General features: G+C 40.1%; 1 protein-coding gene across 1 annotated transcript in view; it reads left to right on the top strand.

Moving 5' to 3' along the window:
• The window catches only part of PIGK (phosphatidylinositol glycan anchor biosynthesis class K), a 65,929-nt gene that overhangs the window by 11,931 nt on the left and 35,473 nt on the right, over positions 1-18,525 (top strand). The window contains exon 9 of the mRNA XM_066555952.1: positions 1,608-1,780. Coding sequence (XP_066412049.1) covers positions 1,608-1,780 — 173 coding nt within the window. The remainder of the gene's footprint in view (positions 1-1,607; positions 1,781-18,525) is intronic.

Below are 18,525 nucleotides of genomic sequence, written 5' to 3'. Positions count from 1 at the left end.
TGTGTGGGAAGCATGATGCTGATGGGTCTAGTTCATTTTCACCACAGGGAGGATTACAAGGGGATGATTTGCCCCATCTTTTCTTCAGCAGCTGTGTGGTAGCAGCCAACAAGAGAGTTGGGAATCTTTAAAATAAGAGCTGAGTGTATATGTGTGCTTGTCTGCTTCAGGTAAAGGTGAAAGTGAGCTGAGGTGTCCCTGGACAAGCAGCCTAATGCCACAGGCTCACAGGCTTGGGCTAAAAAGGGATAAAAGAGAAACTGGAATAGAGCAGAAGGGGGGAATGAGGAGGTAGAATCTGTCCTCTACGAAGAAAAGCCAGATAGATTGTTTCTTCTCTGAGAAACTTTTTGTAATGTAAGTTGTCCAAAGAGAATGAGCAACAAAAGCCTGTGCATTTTGTGTCGGTCTGAGCACAGTATTTCTGCTGGGAAGTATGATTTGAAACTCACAGGTTTTTGCCAGTCATAATCTGGGATAATTCAAGTTGTATTTGCACTGAGCTGATTAGGACCTGTGGTTTTGTCAATATGGATGCAACTCTAAGAGCTGACCCATGATGTAATTTAGGTATATGAGCTCTAGTTCCTGTGGTTGATGGACCTGTTTTTGAAAATCACTTGGAAAATGTAAGCTTAAGAAAGATGAGCACCCATGTGGAGAGTGACATTCTTAGTCCTGTATGTTAAATCTCTTGTGTAGAATGTTCTGTGTGGCTGGAATGTGAGGGACTCACATAACCTGCACTGTTTCCAGGTGATCTGTGTTGTGGCAAGTGTGGTAGGACTTGTGCAAAATGGTTTTGTGTCCAACATGCATTTGTATTGCCTTCAGTGTCTGCTGGGTACATAACAGACCTGTTACTTAAGAGACATTCTGTCTTGCCAGGTGTTCTAAATGCTGTAACAAATCTGTCACTGTTCCTTCTGCTTTTGTTAGTGCTGCTTTTGTCTTTCAGGTGTTGCAGCGTGTGTGGGATATAGGGGATCTGATATGTAGACAAAATATGTGGATAAAATAAATAATAAGGTTTGTAGGTGTCACAGAATGTTTGTGAACTTTATGTAAATAAAGCACTTTTGGTATTTGAAGATGCTATGCGTTAATTTGTAAGCTATAAATTAGAAACAAGACCGTTGGATTTTTTTTTTTTCCTGATCAAAATGTAAATTTTTGCTTCTTTATGAAGCCTTCAACATAGCTATTTATCAAAGCTTGTTTAATTCTGCATCCCTCCTTTTGGTAAATATGAAGAATTTATGCCCAGTTGTGACTTCTGGAAGGTTATAGCAGCATTGCTGCACCTCTATTCAGCAATATATTTGTGCATTTATCAGTTAGATGTAACTGATGGTTGGCTTTCACAAGAGCATTTTTAAACTCCAGTGGCACTATTGTAAGGAAAAAGGTTTTCAGAAATGCTTAATCAAGATGTGTATGCATTCTAATACATTTTTTCAACCATTTTTTTCATCTATGGAGCTTGTACTGAAATCATTGCAAGTTATATGTATTATTTATCTTGTTATCAGTCATTTAATTCTGGAAGGTGTATGTAGAGAGTGTTGAATGAGGGACAGGATGTGATTGCCCATCTTGGTTTCCAGTTCCAGGTCTGTCCAAAAAGCTTGTGTGTTTCCACCCCTGGGCACCGGACAGACCTGTTCCAGCGAGACCCTCAGAACGTTCTGATCACGGATTTCTTCGGCAGCGTCAGGAAGGTGGAGATCACTGCGGAGACGCTTTCCCTGGACCGGGATGTGCCTGGCCTGGAAAGCAAGTAAGTGGGCATTGTTTACACCTGATTTCTATAGCTTTGTGCCACATAAACAAAGTAGTTGTTTAGCTGCCAAGGAAAAAGAACTCTGACTTCTTGTCATTTCTTACAAGGAATCAGGGAGTTAATATGGACCTCCTACTGTCACAAAGTTGTCAGCTGAAAACTTTGTTTAAAAGTGCCCACTCCTTTCCTGACCCTTGTAAATGAATGATGCTTAAGACCAAGTTGTGGATGTCAACAACAACAGAAGTAGTTTTGAATTTTCTTTCTTCCTTAACGTTTCTTCTTTAGTGTTCAAATATTTCGTTACTGCAATTCCTGCTTGTGGTAGTTTTCCCCTCCCAGATAAGCTCAGAGTATAAGCCATCAGGTTAGGTGTTTGATAACAATTAGCTTTTTAATAAGTTTTGTTTCAGTTCTCTGAATACTCTGTCCTTTGACATTATTCTGTCCTCAGTATTTCTGTTCCTGAGAATTTCAGTGATTCATTTGATTAAAATTACTGGTGCAAGTTCATTGATTGAAGTCGTAACAGGGCTTCCATTACTTTGTGGATGAAGAAAGAAGTATATAAACTTCATTGTATTTTTGGGATTCTGTTGCCACCTATTGGGAAGATGTAAAGGAAGATGTACTTGTTCTGTAGGGTTTATTTAGCATTGTACTTCCATTTCTGTTGCATCTTTTGTGCTTGATGATACTGCCCTGTAGGAGGGGAAACAAAGGATTGAAATACTGTATTATATCAGGGACTAAATACTTTTCAACACATAAATTCATGTAAATTCTTGTCTGCCTTGTTTTTTACTGCTGCTCAAGCCAGTGGATAGCAGTTTTATTTATTTTCAAGATAACAGTAACTCTGGTACTTGTCATTATAAATACCCTGCAAGCTTTAGTGTATTTCATATTTTACTTTCACATTGTATTTATATCTGGATCATATGCATTAGTACATACCATATAAATCTTAAGCTAGTTTTGTGATTCCTTAGTATAAAACAGTACTTAGTGGCATTAAATTGTTTTTTTCACTGAAGAATAAAAAAGTTCTTGGCAAGTAAAAGACATTTGACATTACAAGTCAAAAACCATGATGAAAACTCACCTGTGTGGGTTTCTAATTTGTGGAAAATTGAAAGGAGAAATAGATTTTGAAGGGCTTTACCATTCTGAAACAGGAAATGACTGGCTGGAATTTTCAGCTTTTTTTTTTTTTGGGTGTGTTAGTTTGGTGTCAGTAATGGAGAGATTTTTGGTGCCTGATGCTACTGCACTGCACACATGGAAGCATGTTGAGAAATGGACATTCCTGCACAGAGAGGAATATTATCCTTGTGAAATATTCTGATATTTAATGAAAGCTGTATTACATTATCATGGCAATCCACTTAAGTCTGTGAAAGTGGAAGGTGTGGGGGCATGCTGGTTTAATGTCTGGTTTAATAGTTCTCCTTTATACAATTTTTCTAAAAAAGTACTTGAGTTCTCAAGTGTCTTGTTACCATTTGGAAAGAGTTTATAAACAATATGTTTTTAATGGAGGAGAAAATATGGAATTGGTTAAAAAAGTACTGAAAAATTATAGTATAGCTCTAACAGACAGTGATGTGGAGTGCTTAATAAATTCCTTAAGCAGAATTCTGAGGTCAGTACCTCTTGGTATGACAGCTCTGTTTAGCTACAAGAAATTTAGGAATTACAACAAATTACAGCTTGAATGAATTTATTAAATGAAAATGTTAATGCCTTTTAAAAATGCAGTTGTGGAGCATCTGATCTACTAGTTACTCTTTTTTTAAAAGAACTAGTTACTCTTTTTTTTAAAGAATGTTATGAACATTACACACACCTATTTCTGAGGGTGTTGAGAAGGCAGAACACAAATGACATGATTTTTGAATAGGTGCTACCACTAATTGTCCCAAAATAATGTAAGAACGACTCCTGAATGAAAGAATATGAATGCTTATTCTTAACCCTTTCAGTGTCAGTTAAACCATTCTGTGCCTTTTAGGAATGCAGTGGCTGTTGACACTCTGAGCTAAAACAGCTGGGGAAGGATGGGGCTATTCTTTATATAAACCTTTATATAAGCCTATATTCTTTATAAAGCCTGGTTTATTCTTTTTTGTTTTATTGGGAGAGAACTCAACCAAGCTTATTAAAAGTGAAATAATCCTTCCAAAATAGTTATGACTAATCACTAATCTTGTTCATGCCCAACATTGTTTTAAAAGCCCTGATGAAGCAGAAGAAAGTAATAGAGAATTGAACTTGGGCCCTTAAGAGTTTGTAAGATTTATTGACCAAGAGGTATCTGATAGATCACAAGTATATACTATTAGTACATCAAAATTTATATTACGTTGCTTACTGAGTGTGAAGATGTTACTGGTTTAATATTTGATGAAGTCTTGAGGCTTCATATCTTTATGAATAATGTCCTCTGTTTTATTCTTCCCTCAATGTTAGCTTGATACCTTTTTTCTTCTCCTTTTACATACTGGTGGCAGTAGAATGCTACAGAATATTTGTATTACAGAGCATAACCAGAAAATGAAATCTGGCCCTCAGCTCTGACACAGTCTTAAGTAGTCTGTGTTAGATCTGATTTGTTTGTTTTAAAGCTGCAGGTGTCACAGGTGCGGATAAGGACATTAAAGCAAAATGAACAAAAGAGGTAAACCACTGATTACACAGATTAGGGGTAAAGAAGATGCTGTCATGTGAGGCATGTAGCAGGATTGTACTGCTGGCAGACTATTCAAGTTCTCATCTTGCCCACTGCTGTGACTTTGCCAAATCTTTTCAATAGAAGTTTGTTCTTTTGTTACACAATTGCTTAGCAATTACTTGGTTGTACAGCTCCGCTCCCCAGCCCAGCGTGAGCCGTAGCTGTGCAGCCAGATCAGAACTGGCAGCTTCACGTGGAGCTCGTGCCGTGACATTTGATGAGTGAGGCCTTTGAAGTTTCCTCTGGTTTGGGCTGAGACTCATACAGAGAACAACTACTAATTAACCAGAGAAGAGGCTTTCTTTCTAGCCACGTAGTGGTAGGTGAATATTTGCGAGTAAAAGCTTTAAAAAATAAAGAGAAGGTTCCTCTGCTGTTTCCTTTCTTCATAGCTGGTTAAGTCTAAGCTGTGCTCACTTCAAAGGGCTTGTTCTGCAGCTGCCTCAGTCCTGACAGGATCTGTAGCTGCCAATTTTAGCAGAAAATCTGACAGTCTAGGGGTTCTGAGGCTTCAGATGGTTATGTTTTGTCTAAATCCCCATGCAAGTGCAAAAAGTCAGCATTAAGGAGTAGAAGAAATCCTGCTTCTTTGGAGGAGGAGCCTTGCAGGTTTTGGAAAATCCAGTAAATTAGGAGTGTGTCTTTCAAACTTGGATTGTAACTCTACAGCCAGTTGGAACACTTTCTCCTTTTCAGTTCTTGTCATGAGGAAAAGACCTGTATCAGCAGAAAGTGTTGGTAAAAATTGGGATGAATATTTCCCTTGAGGGTAGTAAGGAGTGAATTAATGACAGCATCATATAAAACCATCCTAATTTCATTGCTTTTGAGAATTAGGCTTTGTATTAATGCTTCTGTTATGAAGAATTGTGATTCTTCACTACTGGCAGTGACTGTTTTCCTAAAAATAAATAAATTGGTGACTTGTGTTAGGAGGGATGCTTGTAACAGGCTAATTATGAGTAATTGGTCCATTTGCAGAATATTACTAGCTAATGTTCTCTCAATCTATTTTTTGTGTGTGTGTTGGTGTCTCTTTGCTGTCCTTTCTTCTTTTCCACCACCTATTTTCAATTTGATGTTCTTAATAATTAAAGCTGCTGTTGCGTGGTCCTGAAGCCTTGGGGAATCCACTTTATGAACCAATAGGTAATTTGATTCTTTGACAAGTAGATGGTGCTCCGTCAGAGGGATTTCCTTAAATAAGAACGTCCGGATTTGTTCCGAGATCCTCGTGCCACAAATGTGTAGCTCTTTCACGTTTTATGAAACGTTTTATTTAGTCACTTTTAGGACTGATTCTGCCAGCTCACGTTGCCGGGCAGGTCCCGGTTCCTGCCGGGGCGGGCAGCACCGGGCGGACCCGCGGCCGCTCCCAGCCGGCGCCGGCAGGTGGCGCCATCGCTCCGGAGCGGGAGCGCGGCGGGCGGGGCTGGGACAGTGACTGTAAAGGAGGCTGGGACAGTGACTGCAACCGGGGCTGGGACAGTGACTGTAACCGGGGCCGGGACAGTGACTGCAACCGGGGCTGGGACAGTGACTGTAAAGGAGGCTGGGACAGTGACTGCAACCGGGGCCGAGACAGTGACTGCAACCGGGGCCGGGACAGTGACTGTAAAGGAGGCTGGGACAGTGACTGCAACCGGGGCCGGGACAGTGACTGCAACCGGGGCTGGGACAGTGACTGTAACCGGGGCTGGGACAGTGACTGTAAAGGAGGCTGGGACAGTGACTGCAACCGGGGCCGGGACAGTGACTGTAACCGGGGCTGGGACAGTGACTGTAACCGGGGCTGGGACAGTGACTGTAAAGGAGGCTGGGACAGTGACTGCAACCGGGGCTGGGACAGTGACTGTAACCGGGGCTGGGACAGTGACTGTAACCGGGGCTGGGACAGTGACTGTAAAGGAGGCTGGGACAGTGACTGCAACCGGGGCCGAGACAGTGACTGTAACCGGGGCCGGGACAGTGACTGTAACCGGGGCCGGGACAGTGACTGTAAAGGAGGCTGGGACAGTGACTGCAACCGGGGCTGGGACAGTGACTGTAACCGGGGCTGGGACAGTGACTGTAAAGGAGGCTGGGACAGTGACTGCAACCGGGGCTGGGACAGTGACTGTAACCGGGGCTGGGACAGTGACTGCAACCGGGGCTGGGACAGTGACTGTAAAGGAGGCTGGGACAGTGACTGTAACCGGGGCCGAGACAGTGACTGCAACCGGGGCCGGGACAGTGACTGCAACCGGGGCTGGGACAGTGACTGTAAAGGAGGCTGGGACAGTGACTGTAACCGGGGCCGGGACAGTGACTGCAACCGGGGCCGGGACAGTGACTGTAACCGGGGCTGGGACAGTGACTGCAACCGGGGCCGGGACAGTGACTGCAACCGGGGCCGGGACAGTGACTGTAACCGGGGCCGGGACAGTGACTGCAACCGGGGCTGGGACAGTGACTGTAAAGGAGGCTGGGACAGTGACTGTAAAGGAGGCTGGGACAGTGACTGTAACCGGGGCCGGGACAGTGACTGCAACCGGGGCTGGGACAGTGACTGTAACCGGGGCTGGGACAGTGACTGTAACCGGGGCCGGGACAGTGACTGTAACCGGGGCTGGGACAGTGACTGTAAAGGAGGCTGGGACAGTGACTGCAACCGGGGCTGGGACAGTGACTGTAAAGGAGGCTGGGACAGTGACTGCAACCGGGGCCGAGACAGTGACTGTAAAGGAGGCTGGGACAGTGACTGCAACCGGGGCCGAGACAGTGACTGCAACCGGGGCTGGGACAGTGACTGTAAAGGAGGCTGGGACAGTGACTGCAACCGGGGCCGGGACAGTGACTGCAACCGGGGCTGGGACAGTGACTGCAACCGGGGCCGGGACAGTGACTGCAACCGGGACCGGGGGGGCCCCGCCGTGCCCGCCCCGCTCTGCGGGATGCCTTCGGAATCAGGCGGGCGTGGAAACGAGGACTTCAGCTTGGTCCTTGTTCGGTGGAAATTCAACGGGATGATGGGAGGCTTTTTATCTTATTTTCCTACTATCTCAACCTGACAGAGATGTAGTATGTTTCAGTTTCAGAGTAATGTAGAAATAAAAAAAAACCCTCAGAATTTAGCAGATCTCTACGCATCAGAGCTGAATTCCCAATCGGAATAAGAAGCTGTTACTTCTAAGACCACAAACATCTTCAGATGGGTTTCATAATTTTTCCCATGAAGAACACTAATCAGTTACACACGTACTGTATTTTCCTCTAATGTCTTACAGATTTATTCTGTTTTAGTGGTAAGTTTGGATTTTTTAATCCACGTGCTTTCTAATAGCCTACAAGCAATCAAAGAAGATGGGTGAGCCAATACTTGCTGTTAAATATTATTGCTGGATTTCCTAAAGTATTTTGTAAATATATTTGGGGTTTCTTTGCTTGCATAAAGATAGGTCAATATATACATAGACATATATACAATCACTCCTATACCTGCTAGTGTAAAAGAACTTTTCAAGGTAATACAAGTGAAATTATTGTGAAGACTATAGAAGGAAAAATTACATAGGAGGGCACAATCTCACTAGTATAATGTTGGTTTAAAATCAATAAGGATGGCTGACAATATCGAAAGGAACTGCAAGTATAAATTGTGTTGGGAAGATTTAAAATCCACTAAAGTGCTGTGCTTGGTAATTACAGTCCCTGTTTAGCAAGGTATTTTAAAAAGCAGCTTTGAACAATTTATTTTTTGTTCCTTTGAAAGGATTTTTGACCATGCATTTTGACAGATATTGTGGGGGGGTTTTTGCAATAAAAAAAAGGTTTTGTTTCAAAACTATGGCTCTTGACTCAGACTTTCTTTGGTGACTTTTCCCCTCTTCCTCCAAATTTTTGTTCTGTGTGTGATCCTCCATTTTTTCTATGAGAAACCTTCGACCGTTGTCCTTCTATCATTTCACATTTTCAGTACAATGCTGCTATGTTGAACCTATATATGGTTAGGTATTTCTAGGTATAATTTTAATAGGCAAAGAAACCTCTTGGTCTGTAGAGGTACCATGAAGCACATGCAAGTCAGTGGCAGTATTTTATTGGATTCAGCTTTTGAATCAACTTCAGTACCTTTACATTCTTCACAAGTGACTTTGATATGCCAGTTGACTTGGGCACATGTGTTAGGCAGTCTAAAATTGTTGCATGGCAGATTTAGTGGGAGATCTTAAGTATATGTAGTAGCTTTTAACATCATCTAGACAGCTTGAGAATATCTAGATATCAGAGTATAGTTCATGTAGGGTTTTTATTTTGTTTTCCTTTACCCACTCCTTTTTATACTTTTCCTATGTAAAATTCTTGTTTTGTTTCATTATTTCTTCTTCATCTCTTCTCCCTGTGTGATCTTTACCTGCTATTATTTTTGCAGTTGAGCAGGCTGCTTTATAATTGCAATCTCCTGAAGTGCTTGTTATTCTTTCTAGTGCTATTTATATGGAGGTCCTGGCTTGATCTTCTTGCTTTGCTGCCCAGGTGCTAAATAAAAATTAATGTCTGTTCCTAGTGGTATTTCTGTAGCTGTGTGCTCTTATGTTGCTGCTGAAGAAGACCATGAAAACAGCTGCGGTATTTGGCATAAGTCTGACCAGGAAATATTTTCATGTAATTTTGGCATGTTTTCAGCACTGTGAGATAACATGGGAATTTCAATAAAACTGTATTACTATTATTTGCTTCCTGTCAGAAGTACCAGAGCTTCCATTGATGTTTGTTAGGATACCCTTCTTGTGTGATTTCTAGCAGAGTGAAAAAACAGGGGTGAAGAGAAGCAGGCATCTGGAAGCAGTGACTGTGGAACTCTTAGGTGTTGGAATTCAGGGACCAAGCTCACATCAACATTTGTTATGCCCTAGAAATGAATCTGTACACATAACTATTTAATTTCCAAGGCTCAAGCAGCATTACTGCTTTTTAAAAACATGGTATTAAGCCAAATGCAAATGATTTTAGTCTTTGCTGGTTTACATATTGTCAAAAAGCTTACCCTTGATTTTTTTGAGCACCTGAGGGATGACCTTCTGGATGGTCAGAAATTTCTGCCTCTGAAAATTCATGTCTTGCCCAAAGCTGTGAAGGGAAAGGGGCTGTGGAGGGAAGTGCCTTTGCAATGTATTTATATAACAATGGTTAAAAGAACATAAACTGATCTTGGTCTATACCTTCCAGCCCTCTCAGCAGGAGGGACCTTTCTCAAATCAGGCATTTGCTGGACCAAACCTCTCATCATAGAGCTCTTACATTGATTACTGACATGCAAGTCCCTGAAGCCCTGTGGTTGGTCTTGGTGAGCTGCACAATGGTCTGGAAGATTGAGATGTGTCCCTGCTTGTTTCTGAAGGCTCTGCTACACTCAGAGTTATGCTACACTCAGAGTTATGCTGCTCAGTGGGCATACTGAGACCTAGTTCTGTAGTAAAGAGTGAAATGTAAGTTGTGAAAGAAGAGCTGAACTCCAAAAAAAAAAACCATTGTATTATTGCCAGGCATCTCTTTTCCATCCAGCTAGGTCTTTGAATAGACCAGTGCAAATTTCTGATGTCAGGGGATTAAGAAAGTCACAATTGCATCAAAGGATGGAAAGAAAACTAGAGGTGATTACAAAAGGTGATTCTGATCACATAAAGCACTGGATTTACAGATGGCTTGCTGAGCACTGTTTAGTATTACTTTATAAAATGAGATTGTTTTATGTGTTTGGTCAAGAGTATCAGAAATCTATAGAAACAGATGCTGAATACATCTACTGAAGTGCCCAAGCTACTGTTAAGATTATTTTATGAAATTTCTAGGATGGCAAAATATTAACTTTGAGGTGAGATTGATCTTTCAGGATAAGATAGTAATACTGTAAACAAAGAATTTACTGCAAAATGGGATTTATTCAGCATTTTTGCAGGCAGAAGACTGCATGAAGAGTTTGTTATTGGTAAATAGCAGGAGAAACAAACAAGAAGTAATGAAGCACAATAAAGTCTTCTGTATCCACTGAAGTGGAACAAAAAAAGAAAGGATGGAAGCAGGATACCTCAGGGGCTGGAGAATACCTGTTCAAGGGTTGGATATGTTGTATCTTTTGAATCCTAGTAAACTTAATTAGTTTGGCTCCAGTTTACTATTTGGAGATTCCTGGAATGACAACTGTGGATGCTCAGCTTCTACAGAATGGTGACAGCCAACCTCTGCTCTGCCAGTTAAATTGGGCACAAGTTTATATGATATTGAAAAAGAACTGGAAAAGTTGAAGCCCCCTTAGTCATCTGTCTAGAGATCAGAGCTAATTTGGAACATAAAGGCAGGCAGGATTTCTCTTTCACAAAATGAATTGGGAGTTGCTACTCTGTGTGTAAATGTGAAGATGTGTTCATATTCTCTAATGTAGCACCAGCATTTATTGCAAACTGAAATTACTATATTTTTATCTAACCAAAATATATATGTGTTTCTTATGGATGCAGGAATGGTTCAAATCAGTGGGCTCCCAAAATATGTGGATTGAAACCATGAGATTGTTTAGGGAATTCCGTTTTCACTTTGTACATATGACATGAAATTAGTGAGAGCACTGCATTTCTTGAGCAGCATTTTGGTGACAGGCAGGAATGAGAATTTAGAAGCAAGTTTGGAGAGGGAGAATGTGTCTTCTTCCCACCCCAGCCAAGTGTTGAGACAAGAATAGTTCAGTCCACTAGTTCCCAAGAGAAGGCAAGACCACAATGGAGGCTAGAGTCTCTTTTCCTGTAGGGAAGGGAAAAATAATTGTTCAGCATTGGTATTCAAAGTTGCTTTAGCATAAATTCCTTGAATTATATGATAGCCATTTTAAATTTCTCTTCCTACTAGTTAAAAGAAGTTGCTGAAGTGTAGCTGATATACCAGTTTGCTCCACTACTCAGGGAATGGTTTATCAGAAACTGAAACAATTAAAAATGTTGCACCTTCTTCCTGCCTTCTGTTGCTGGATTTTTAATTTTACAGTGTTACTTTCTGTGTAATTCTCTGTGTAATTGCTATGTGAAAAACATACAAAAAAATCAATTCTGGAGGGACCAGATGCAGAGGAAGAGACTGTATGATACTGGTATATTGATATAATTTTAGACACTGATTGAAGGATAAGGAAAAAAACTGTGCTAATCTTTTGGATTAATCTTCAACAGATGATAATCTTTAAATTGATGTTATGCTTTCATTCTTTCTATGTTTCGTATCTCAATATTTAAAAAAATGTTCATTAGACTATTGGGTTTTCAGCAGTCAGTGATAAATGACAGATGCTTGGATTCATACAGATTCAGGATGTAGATGTTGCTTTGTAGAAGTGGGTTCTCTCTTATTCTGAAAACGTTTGAATTCATATTTAACATCAGCTGGCTGAGTACCCTCATCAAGTTAGCCATTACTGAAAGTGGGTTTTCTGTCCTGGGACACTGCTGGGTGCATTTATCCTGCTTGGGAAAGCAGAGGTGGCAGTCAGAGCAGGCGCTGAGCTGCCTCTCCCAGACGCTGTGGCGGTTCCCAGGCGCTCTGCTCGCCTCCCGCACTCTGCTGTCATGGCAGATCTGCAGCCTGGCTGGGAGGGGAAGGGGATGCACTGCAAGGAGGGAGCAGATGCTCTGGGTGCTCCTCTCTGAGGGCTCTGTGGCAGAGGGGCAGAGCTGGGCTGTGGCTGGGCTGTCTGGCTGAGCAGCCCCTCTCACTGTGCACTTTGCTCAGACCCCACCTGGGCTCTCAGAGGGACGGGAGGCTGGGGCTGCTGGGTGCCAAGATGTTCTCCCCATGGCTGCTTTCCTGGAGCTGCAGTCCAGGCCCACTGTTCTGCTGGCAGAAGCTTTCCAAAACTGGGGCCAAATCTGGCTTGCAGATTATCCATCTGAATTTCCTCCCATGCAGCACAGTGCACTGAAGGATAAGAATGGTTAGATCTTCTATGCCATCAGAAAGTGTACCTAAGTGTAAACTGTGTGAAAGGAGTAGATAAGAGTATGTTTTTCCTCTCGTTCCACAGCAGTTATTTAAACTTGGCAGGTGGGGTAGTGCATATAATATTACAGTTGTACTAAACAATTTGAGTGAGCTAAAAATCAGAAAGGGTTACTTGTGTTCCTGGATGATTCTTGGTTCTGTGTTATCTGCAAGTGAGACAAGTTACCATAGACATGCTCTAAAATTTCAGTAGTATTTTTGTGTTTGAAATAGTAGGAACAAAAGTTACACCTCTGAATAGTTAACAATTTGTAACTCTTTTTAGTTTGGGAGAATATAGTGAATCCTGTAGTTGCTCCTAGGTTTATCTCAATTTAACTGTAACATAATATTTAAGCTTCATAGTTCCCCACTGGCTAGTATTTTTTTTTCTGTTGGTTACTTAAGAGTCTGAACCATGACTTCCTGCTAGAATAAAATAGGAATGAAGACTTCTTGCTGTAGGTCTAAATTTTAGCTGGGGAATTGGAGCAGAACAGCCACTAAGTGAAACCGCTCTAAATCTCAGCCATAGAGGACGTAACCTCTGTTTCTTCCTCAGCTGTCAAATAGAGTGCCCTAGTTCCTTTTCCTTTGTGTGTGGTTTCCCTCTGATATAGTTTTTACTAACAGGTACTTTATTACAAAATATTCTGAGCTGACTTCTATCTTATTAGATGCTTATGGATGTCTCCATAAAAATATATGGCATATCTGTAAAATGGATAAATCTGCACTCTGCTGTAATGTTTTAAAACTGGAAACTGTGTGCACACAAAAAATGTGGTTAGATAGAAAATTGTCCTTAAATTAGAATATTTCTATGTGGTTTGCAAATCTTATGGCACTACTGAAAAATATTAGGCTCTTTATTAATCTGTGGGTTATAAAATAATTTAGGAAGGACGAGAGAAAATATTAGCTAGCTGTGGCAGGGAGACTTCTCATGCCATAGACTCAAAGATGGTTTACATCAGTCACTCTAAATATTTTATAGTAATAATGGTTGTATTGATGTGATGTGTCTGTTCAGTTACTGACGAGCAGCTGTGTCAGGAAAGCAGCTTCTCCAGTTGTCATTCTTGGGGATGCTTCCAGCAACACTGGAAGCTGTGGAAAGGTCATGGATGAGGACACATTTCCAGCTGGTGGTGGAGTGTGGGAGAAAAAAAAGTAGTTTTTCTATGTAGCTGTACATATTCTGCAAACAGAGGGATTCCATTCTAGTCACAAAATTCTTATTATATTGCACTATTGAGGTTTTGTGCAAACATAATTATTTCTTTAACACTATGGGAGAGTATGCATCAGCCAGTTCATAATTCTGTGCCGTATTATGACTGTTCTTAAATTCAGATAATAGTAAATATAAAGCATTTAAAATTACAGTGCAGTTCTTAAAAGATTATCATCATCACTGCATTGAATTTTGTGTACATTTATGTGAGTTTTGTGGATGAAAATAATAGATGCAAGAGATGTCTTAGAATAATGGTGATTAGTAGTTTGATGTGGTATTTGTTTATGGTTGTACATCACCGAGGAGGTATTTAGTTGAGGTTTTAGATAGCCTAGGTAATTGTTTCTAACTGGTTTCTAACTGTTTCTTTCTGCTTTCTCTGGATGTAAAATGAAGTCCATTATGAGATAGATTGAGACTGGAAAGAAAAAGTGGGGGGAGGGGAAGCTCATTTTACATCTTGGTAATTATATCATAAAATGCAGCTACGGAAAAGACCTAATTGCTGTGTGACTATTGCCTGTATCTTGCTGTGAGCATAAGAGAAAGCTGTAAAAATTGTGGCTGGTACAAATACCATTGGAAAGGAATCCCACCTACTGAGGAAATCCAACCATCTTTAATGTACCAAATGAATATGCAACCTGCACATGGTAACAAACTGAAGTCTCAGTAAAACTAGGGTAATGCAAATTGAAACAGGGAATAATTAATGTATTAGTGCCTTTTATGCCTACTGTGCTCATCTAGTAATCAGATTATTTTGTTAAATGTAATTAGAATTGTAAAAAGAATAATTATGTAATAAAGCTAACTTCACCAGAAATTTGAATAGAGACAAAATTGCTGAAATGAAGTGGAGCAAATTGTAGATTATTTATTTTCACCTGTCATTGTAAAATAGAAGTGTAATTTTTATGTATGCTTCTTACATACAGAATTGAAAAAAGTTACTAGGAGAGGAGGGAGTCAGGAAATCAATATAATCAGAAATAAGAGCAATATGCATGTTATTCATATACTCAAATTAAAAAAATAGTGTGCTTCTGATTATAAAACCTGAAATTAAGGTAAATTTGCATAATCATAATAAAAGACAAAAAGAATAATTATAACTGTCGAGGCAAATGGATATTGAGTGCAACCCATCCCCAAAGAAAGTAATACAAAATCATTGTCAGAGTTGAATTCTGTGGAGCAGTAATTTTCTTAGCTTGTAAAGCCTTTTTCTTTTTGCTCGTGTTTTTGATACTGCTTAAGAAAATGACACCATTAAAGGTAATTAATTTTAGCAAGGGTTATTTCAATAGCCCACTCTGCTGATCTGGATCAAACTGTCCCTAGCACAGCCCTGCCTGTAAACATTACAAGTCAGGGGCCAGGTTCAGGTCATTATCTTGGAGTAAAAGTTTAGTCCAGTAATGCTACTTTTGCATCTTGTTTAGTGAGTGAAGTAGCTAATCTCTTTGTTGCCAAAAGTTTGGTGTGGATTTATTTTTTTGAATGTTCAGTCCTGTATGTTCATTTAATTTTGTATCATTTAATCAATTCAAACAGTCTGATTGAACTGCTGTGGGTGTTACCTTTGGTGAGTAAAGTGGTAAGTTCTCCTGAAAGGTTATTCCTATCTGGAGCAGAAAAAAATCACCTTGTCCTGTAGAAAATATCAAGAGTGCATCTCCTTTGCATTAATACAAGGGAAAGCAAACCTTTAAGACCAAATCCACATTGAAAAATTTAGCCCTAAACTTAAATATTCTTGGAAAAATAGATTTAAACTAGAATCTTAGGGAAGAGTGTTTGGAAATGGCTCAAACCTTTGCATATATGTCATCTATTTGTTGGCATATGCAGTTTGTTTCCTGTAGGTTGCAGATTAACTTGGTAACAGACTGTGTGCTGATCTTAAGAAGTACTGGATTAAAGTGGCCAGAAGTATTTTTTTCTGTGACAGAAAGATTTGGACTGGTGTTAATCATAGTGGAAATGCAGTAAATAGTACAGTTCTCATTTAGTTTAGTTGTGTCCTTCTCAGTCTGTGTGAAACAGCAGTGATTACTTTTCTTTCAAAAAGTTTCCACAAAGTCTTCTGTTCCTCGAGCATTGCTATTTTAAAAAATTGGCTTTATCTTTTACCTGCACAATATGCAGATTAAAAGGAAGAAAGAAATGTACTCAGACATTTAAAAACAAACAAACCAACCCTCTAAAAACTCCCACTTTAATTGCTAGTTTTCAGAATTTAGCAAAACTTAGCATTTTTTCATTTGCTCTTGTGAAATACCGGGATTCTCATCTGGTACAGTATCCAGCACCTTAGTCAAAGAACTATTGTTATAGAGCAGATAAGATTAAAAAAAAAGTAATTGGGTTTGATGAAAACCTGCATGAACATTGAGGGGAAAAAAGCCAAAGTTACCATGGCAACCACCAGTGCTTTAGAAAATAGCTGAGTAAAAAGAGCAGAAATGTAACAGAAAATATGAGGGCCATTTCATAAAGCATTAAAAATAAAAACGAAATTTAAGGCAAATATGATTACTGCTCAGCTTTTATCTCAGAAATCCCTGATAAGCAGCAGCTTGTCTTTATTTAAAAACAGGACCACTGTTGATAAAGTTTTAGTGTTTAGCCCCATTAGACCCTCTTAAGGAGATACTTTTGTGAATTTGGTTAAAAATGATTGAAAGTTTTATGAGTTGTTGTTTGTTGGGGTTTTTTCTTACCTTTTTTTTCCCTCTGCAAATGGTTTTCTGAGCAACTGCAGTCTTAATCTGTGCAGAAAAGTGGGCTCTGAAAATGTCCTTCATGGTAAAAACATGACCAAAAGTCCAATTAATAAATGTGGTCCCACAGTGACACTACTGTGAGTTCTTCTTGATCACATAGCACTGCCCTTCAGGACAGGAGTAGCAAAGGCAGCTTTAAAATTCATGGACAAAAATTTCAGGAAACAGCTACATTGATAAGTTTAGGGGTGTGAGCTGCCCATTTCAGCACCTTTACTCAAAATAACAGGTACAGCCTGTCACCTATGCCTTTGTATCTGAACCAGTATTCTGGTATCAGTGATGAACTTAAAGGCTGAGCTTTCATACTTCTTTTGTCTTTTTTGTCTTTCTGAATGGAGTCAGCATTCTGCAGTGCATTGGTATTGGGAAAGAAGTCTGGTGTTTTGCCTATATATTGCTTCATAGTTGTGCAGGATTAGATTTTATGTGAGTGAGCATCAAATGTTCATGGGATAAAATGGCAAGCATCTTTTCTTTCCCAATTACTACATAGCTGTTGTCTTAGATTTGATCTTAGTCCTCATAGTACAAAATGGCCCATGTTGGAACAGTAACCAAATAAGAAAACAATGAAAAAAATCACTTCAATATTCTGTACTGAAAAACTGCTTCATATGAGGATTGAAACAATCTAAAAGTTTGAGTACAAAGAGGAAAACAGCAAACACTTTATCCTTTCTTTATAATACAGTCTGATTCAATTCTTGCCTTCTCTTCAAAGGACTGTGTTGTTGTGTGCTTGGCTGCAGCAGAGTTGTCCTCTCCCATTGTTAGAAGATGATTCTGAGTAGTAGGAGATGGTACTTGACTGTCCTAGACAGAGCTGTAGCCCAGGGCTTTGTGTGCACTCACAGCAGTTCTTACTGGCATCTGTTTCTTTTGGAAAAGAAGGCATTGCTTCTGAACAAACAGATTTTGGTTATTTTATAAACCACTGTGAAACAAAAGTATTTTCCTCTCCTCTGGTCTCATGTGGACGTTTATAGAAGGGTAAAAAGTCTTGCATCATTCCTCAAAGTCTTCCTGTGCATCCAAATGAAACATTTGTGATAAGTGGGTACAGCATTTTTTTTCTCCTCTGCTGTTGTCAGAGTTACAAATACACGTTTGTATGAAAGTGAGAACTGAAACTGATTAAGTTGAAATCATGAAATTATGAATTTTGTAAGAAAGAAAGGTGGTGTGAATTTCTGTAAATGCTTAAGGTCTCTTCTCTGCAAAATTCACATGAAAGATCTAGAGGCATTTTGGCACTGATCTCTTGTTTAGTTTCCTCATCTAAAAACGTTCTGTAGTGCCTCTATAGCATGATTTCTGCTGCAGATCAAATGCAACAGACTACTTACTCCAGTATGTGAGTTCTTCCCTAGGAAGTACCAAGAAAAGGACGCATTCTGGACAAGATAATTTTAGTGTTTCAATACAAGCCTTACATGGCATATTTAATTAATTCTTGTCTATTATCAGGTTGGGGTTTGACCTTATAAATTTTTCCAGTGTGGCTGGACTTTATGTAGTAGTTTTGTGCTGGGGTAGAGGATTATAAAGCAGCAAGGTAATGAGCACAAACTGTGGTGGAACACCCTGGAGCCAGGACAGAGGCAGTGGAGGTGCTCACTCTGCTGCAGCTGGGCTATGTCACAAGTGGTTGCTGCTGTCTGATGAGCCCTCATTCCTGCAGGCAGGACCCTTTGCACTGTGTGCCTGCCTCTCCCAGGGGTTTGATTCAAAAGTCCTGCAGAAGTCTTCCAAATCTCAGTGTGTGGCCTTGTTACCACCTAACAATGTGTTCAGACTCTGGAGTTAATGTATGGTATGCTGTGACAAGGTACTGTTGACATGTACTTTGAATTTGAAACTCATAAACACCACTTTATGAAACAGCTTTCTGTGACATCTCTGTTAAGTTCCTGCAGAACTTAATACAAGGAAAATAGATATTATTGTCTTGGATTTGTTGTGCTGTGTTTTT

The sequence above is a fragment of the Molothrus aeneus genome, chromosome 9 (genome assembly GCF_037042795.1).
Source record: "Molothrus aeneus isolate 106 chromosome 9, BPBGC_Maene_1.0, whole genome shotgun sequence".
NCBI classification, from domain to species: domain Eukaryota; kingdom Metazoa; phylum Chordata; class Aves; order Passeriformes; family Icteridae; genus Molothrus; species Molothrus aeneus.
The sequence above is the reverse complement of the archived record's forward strand: the minus strand, read 5'-3'. Positions and strand labels throughout refer to the sequence as shown.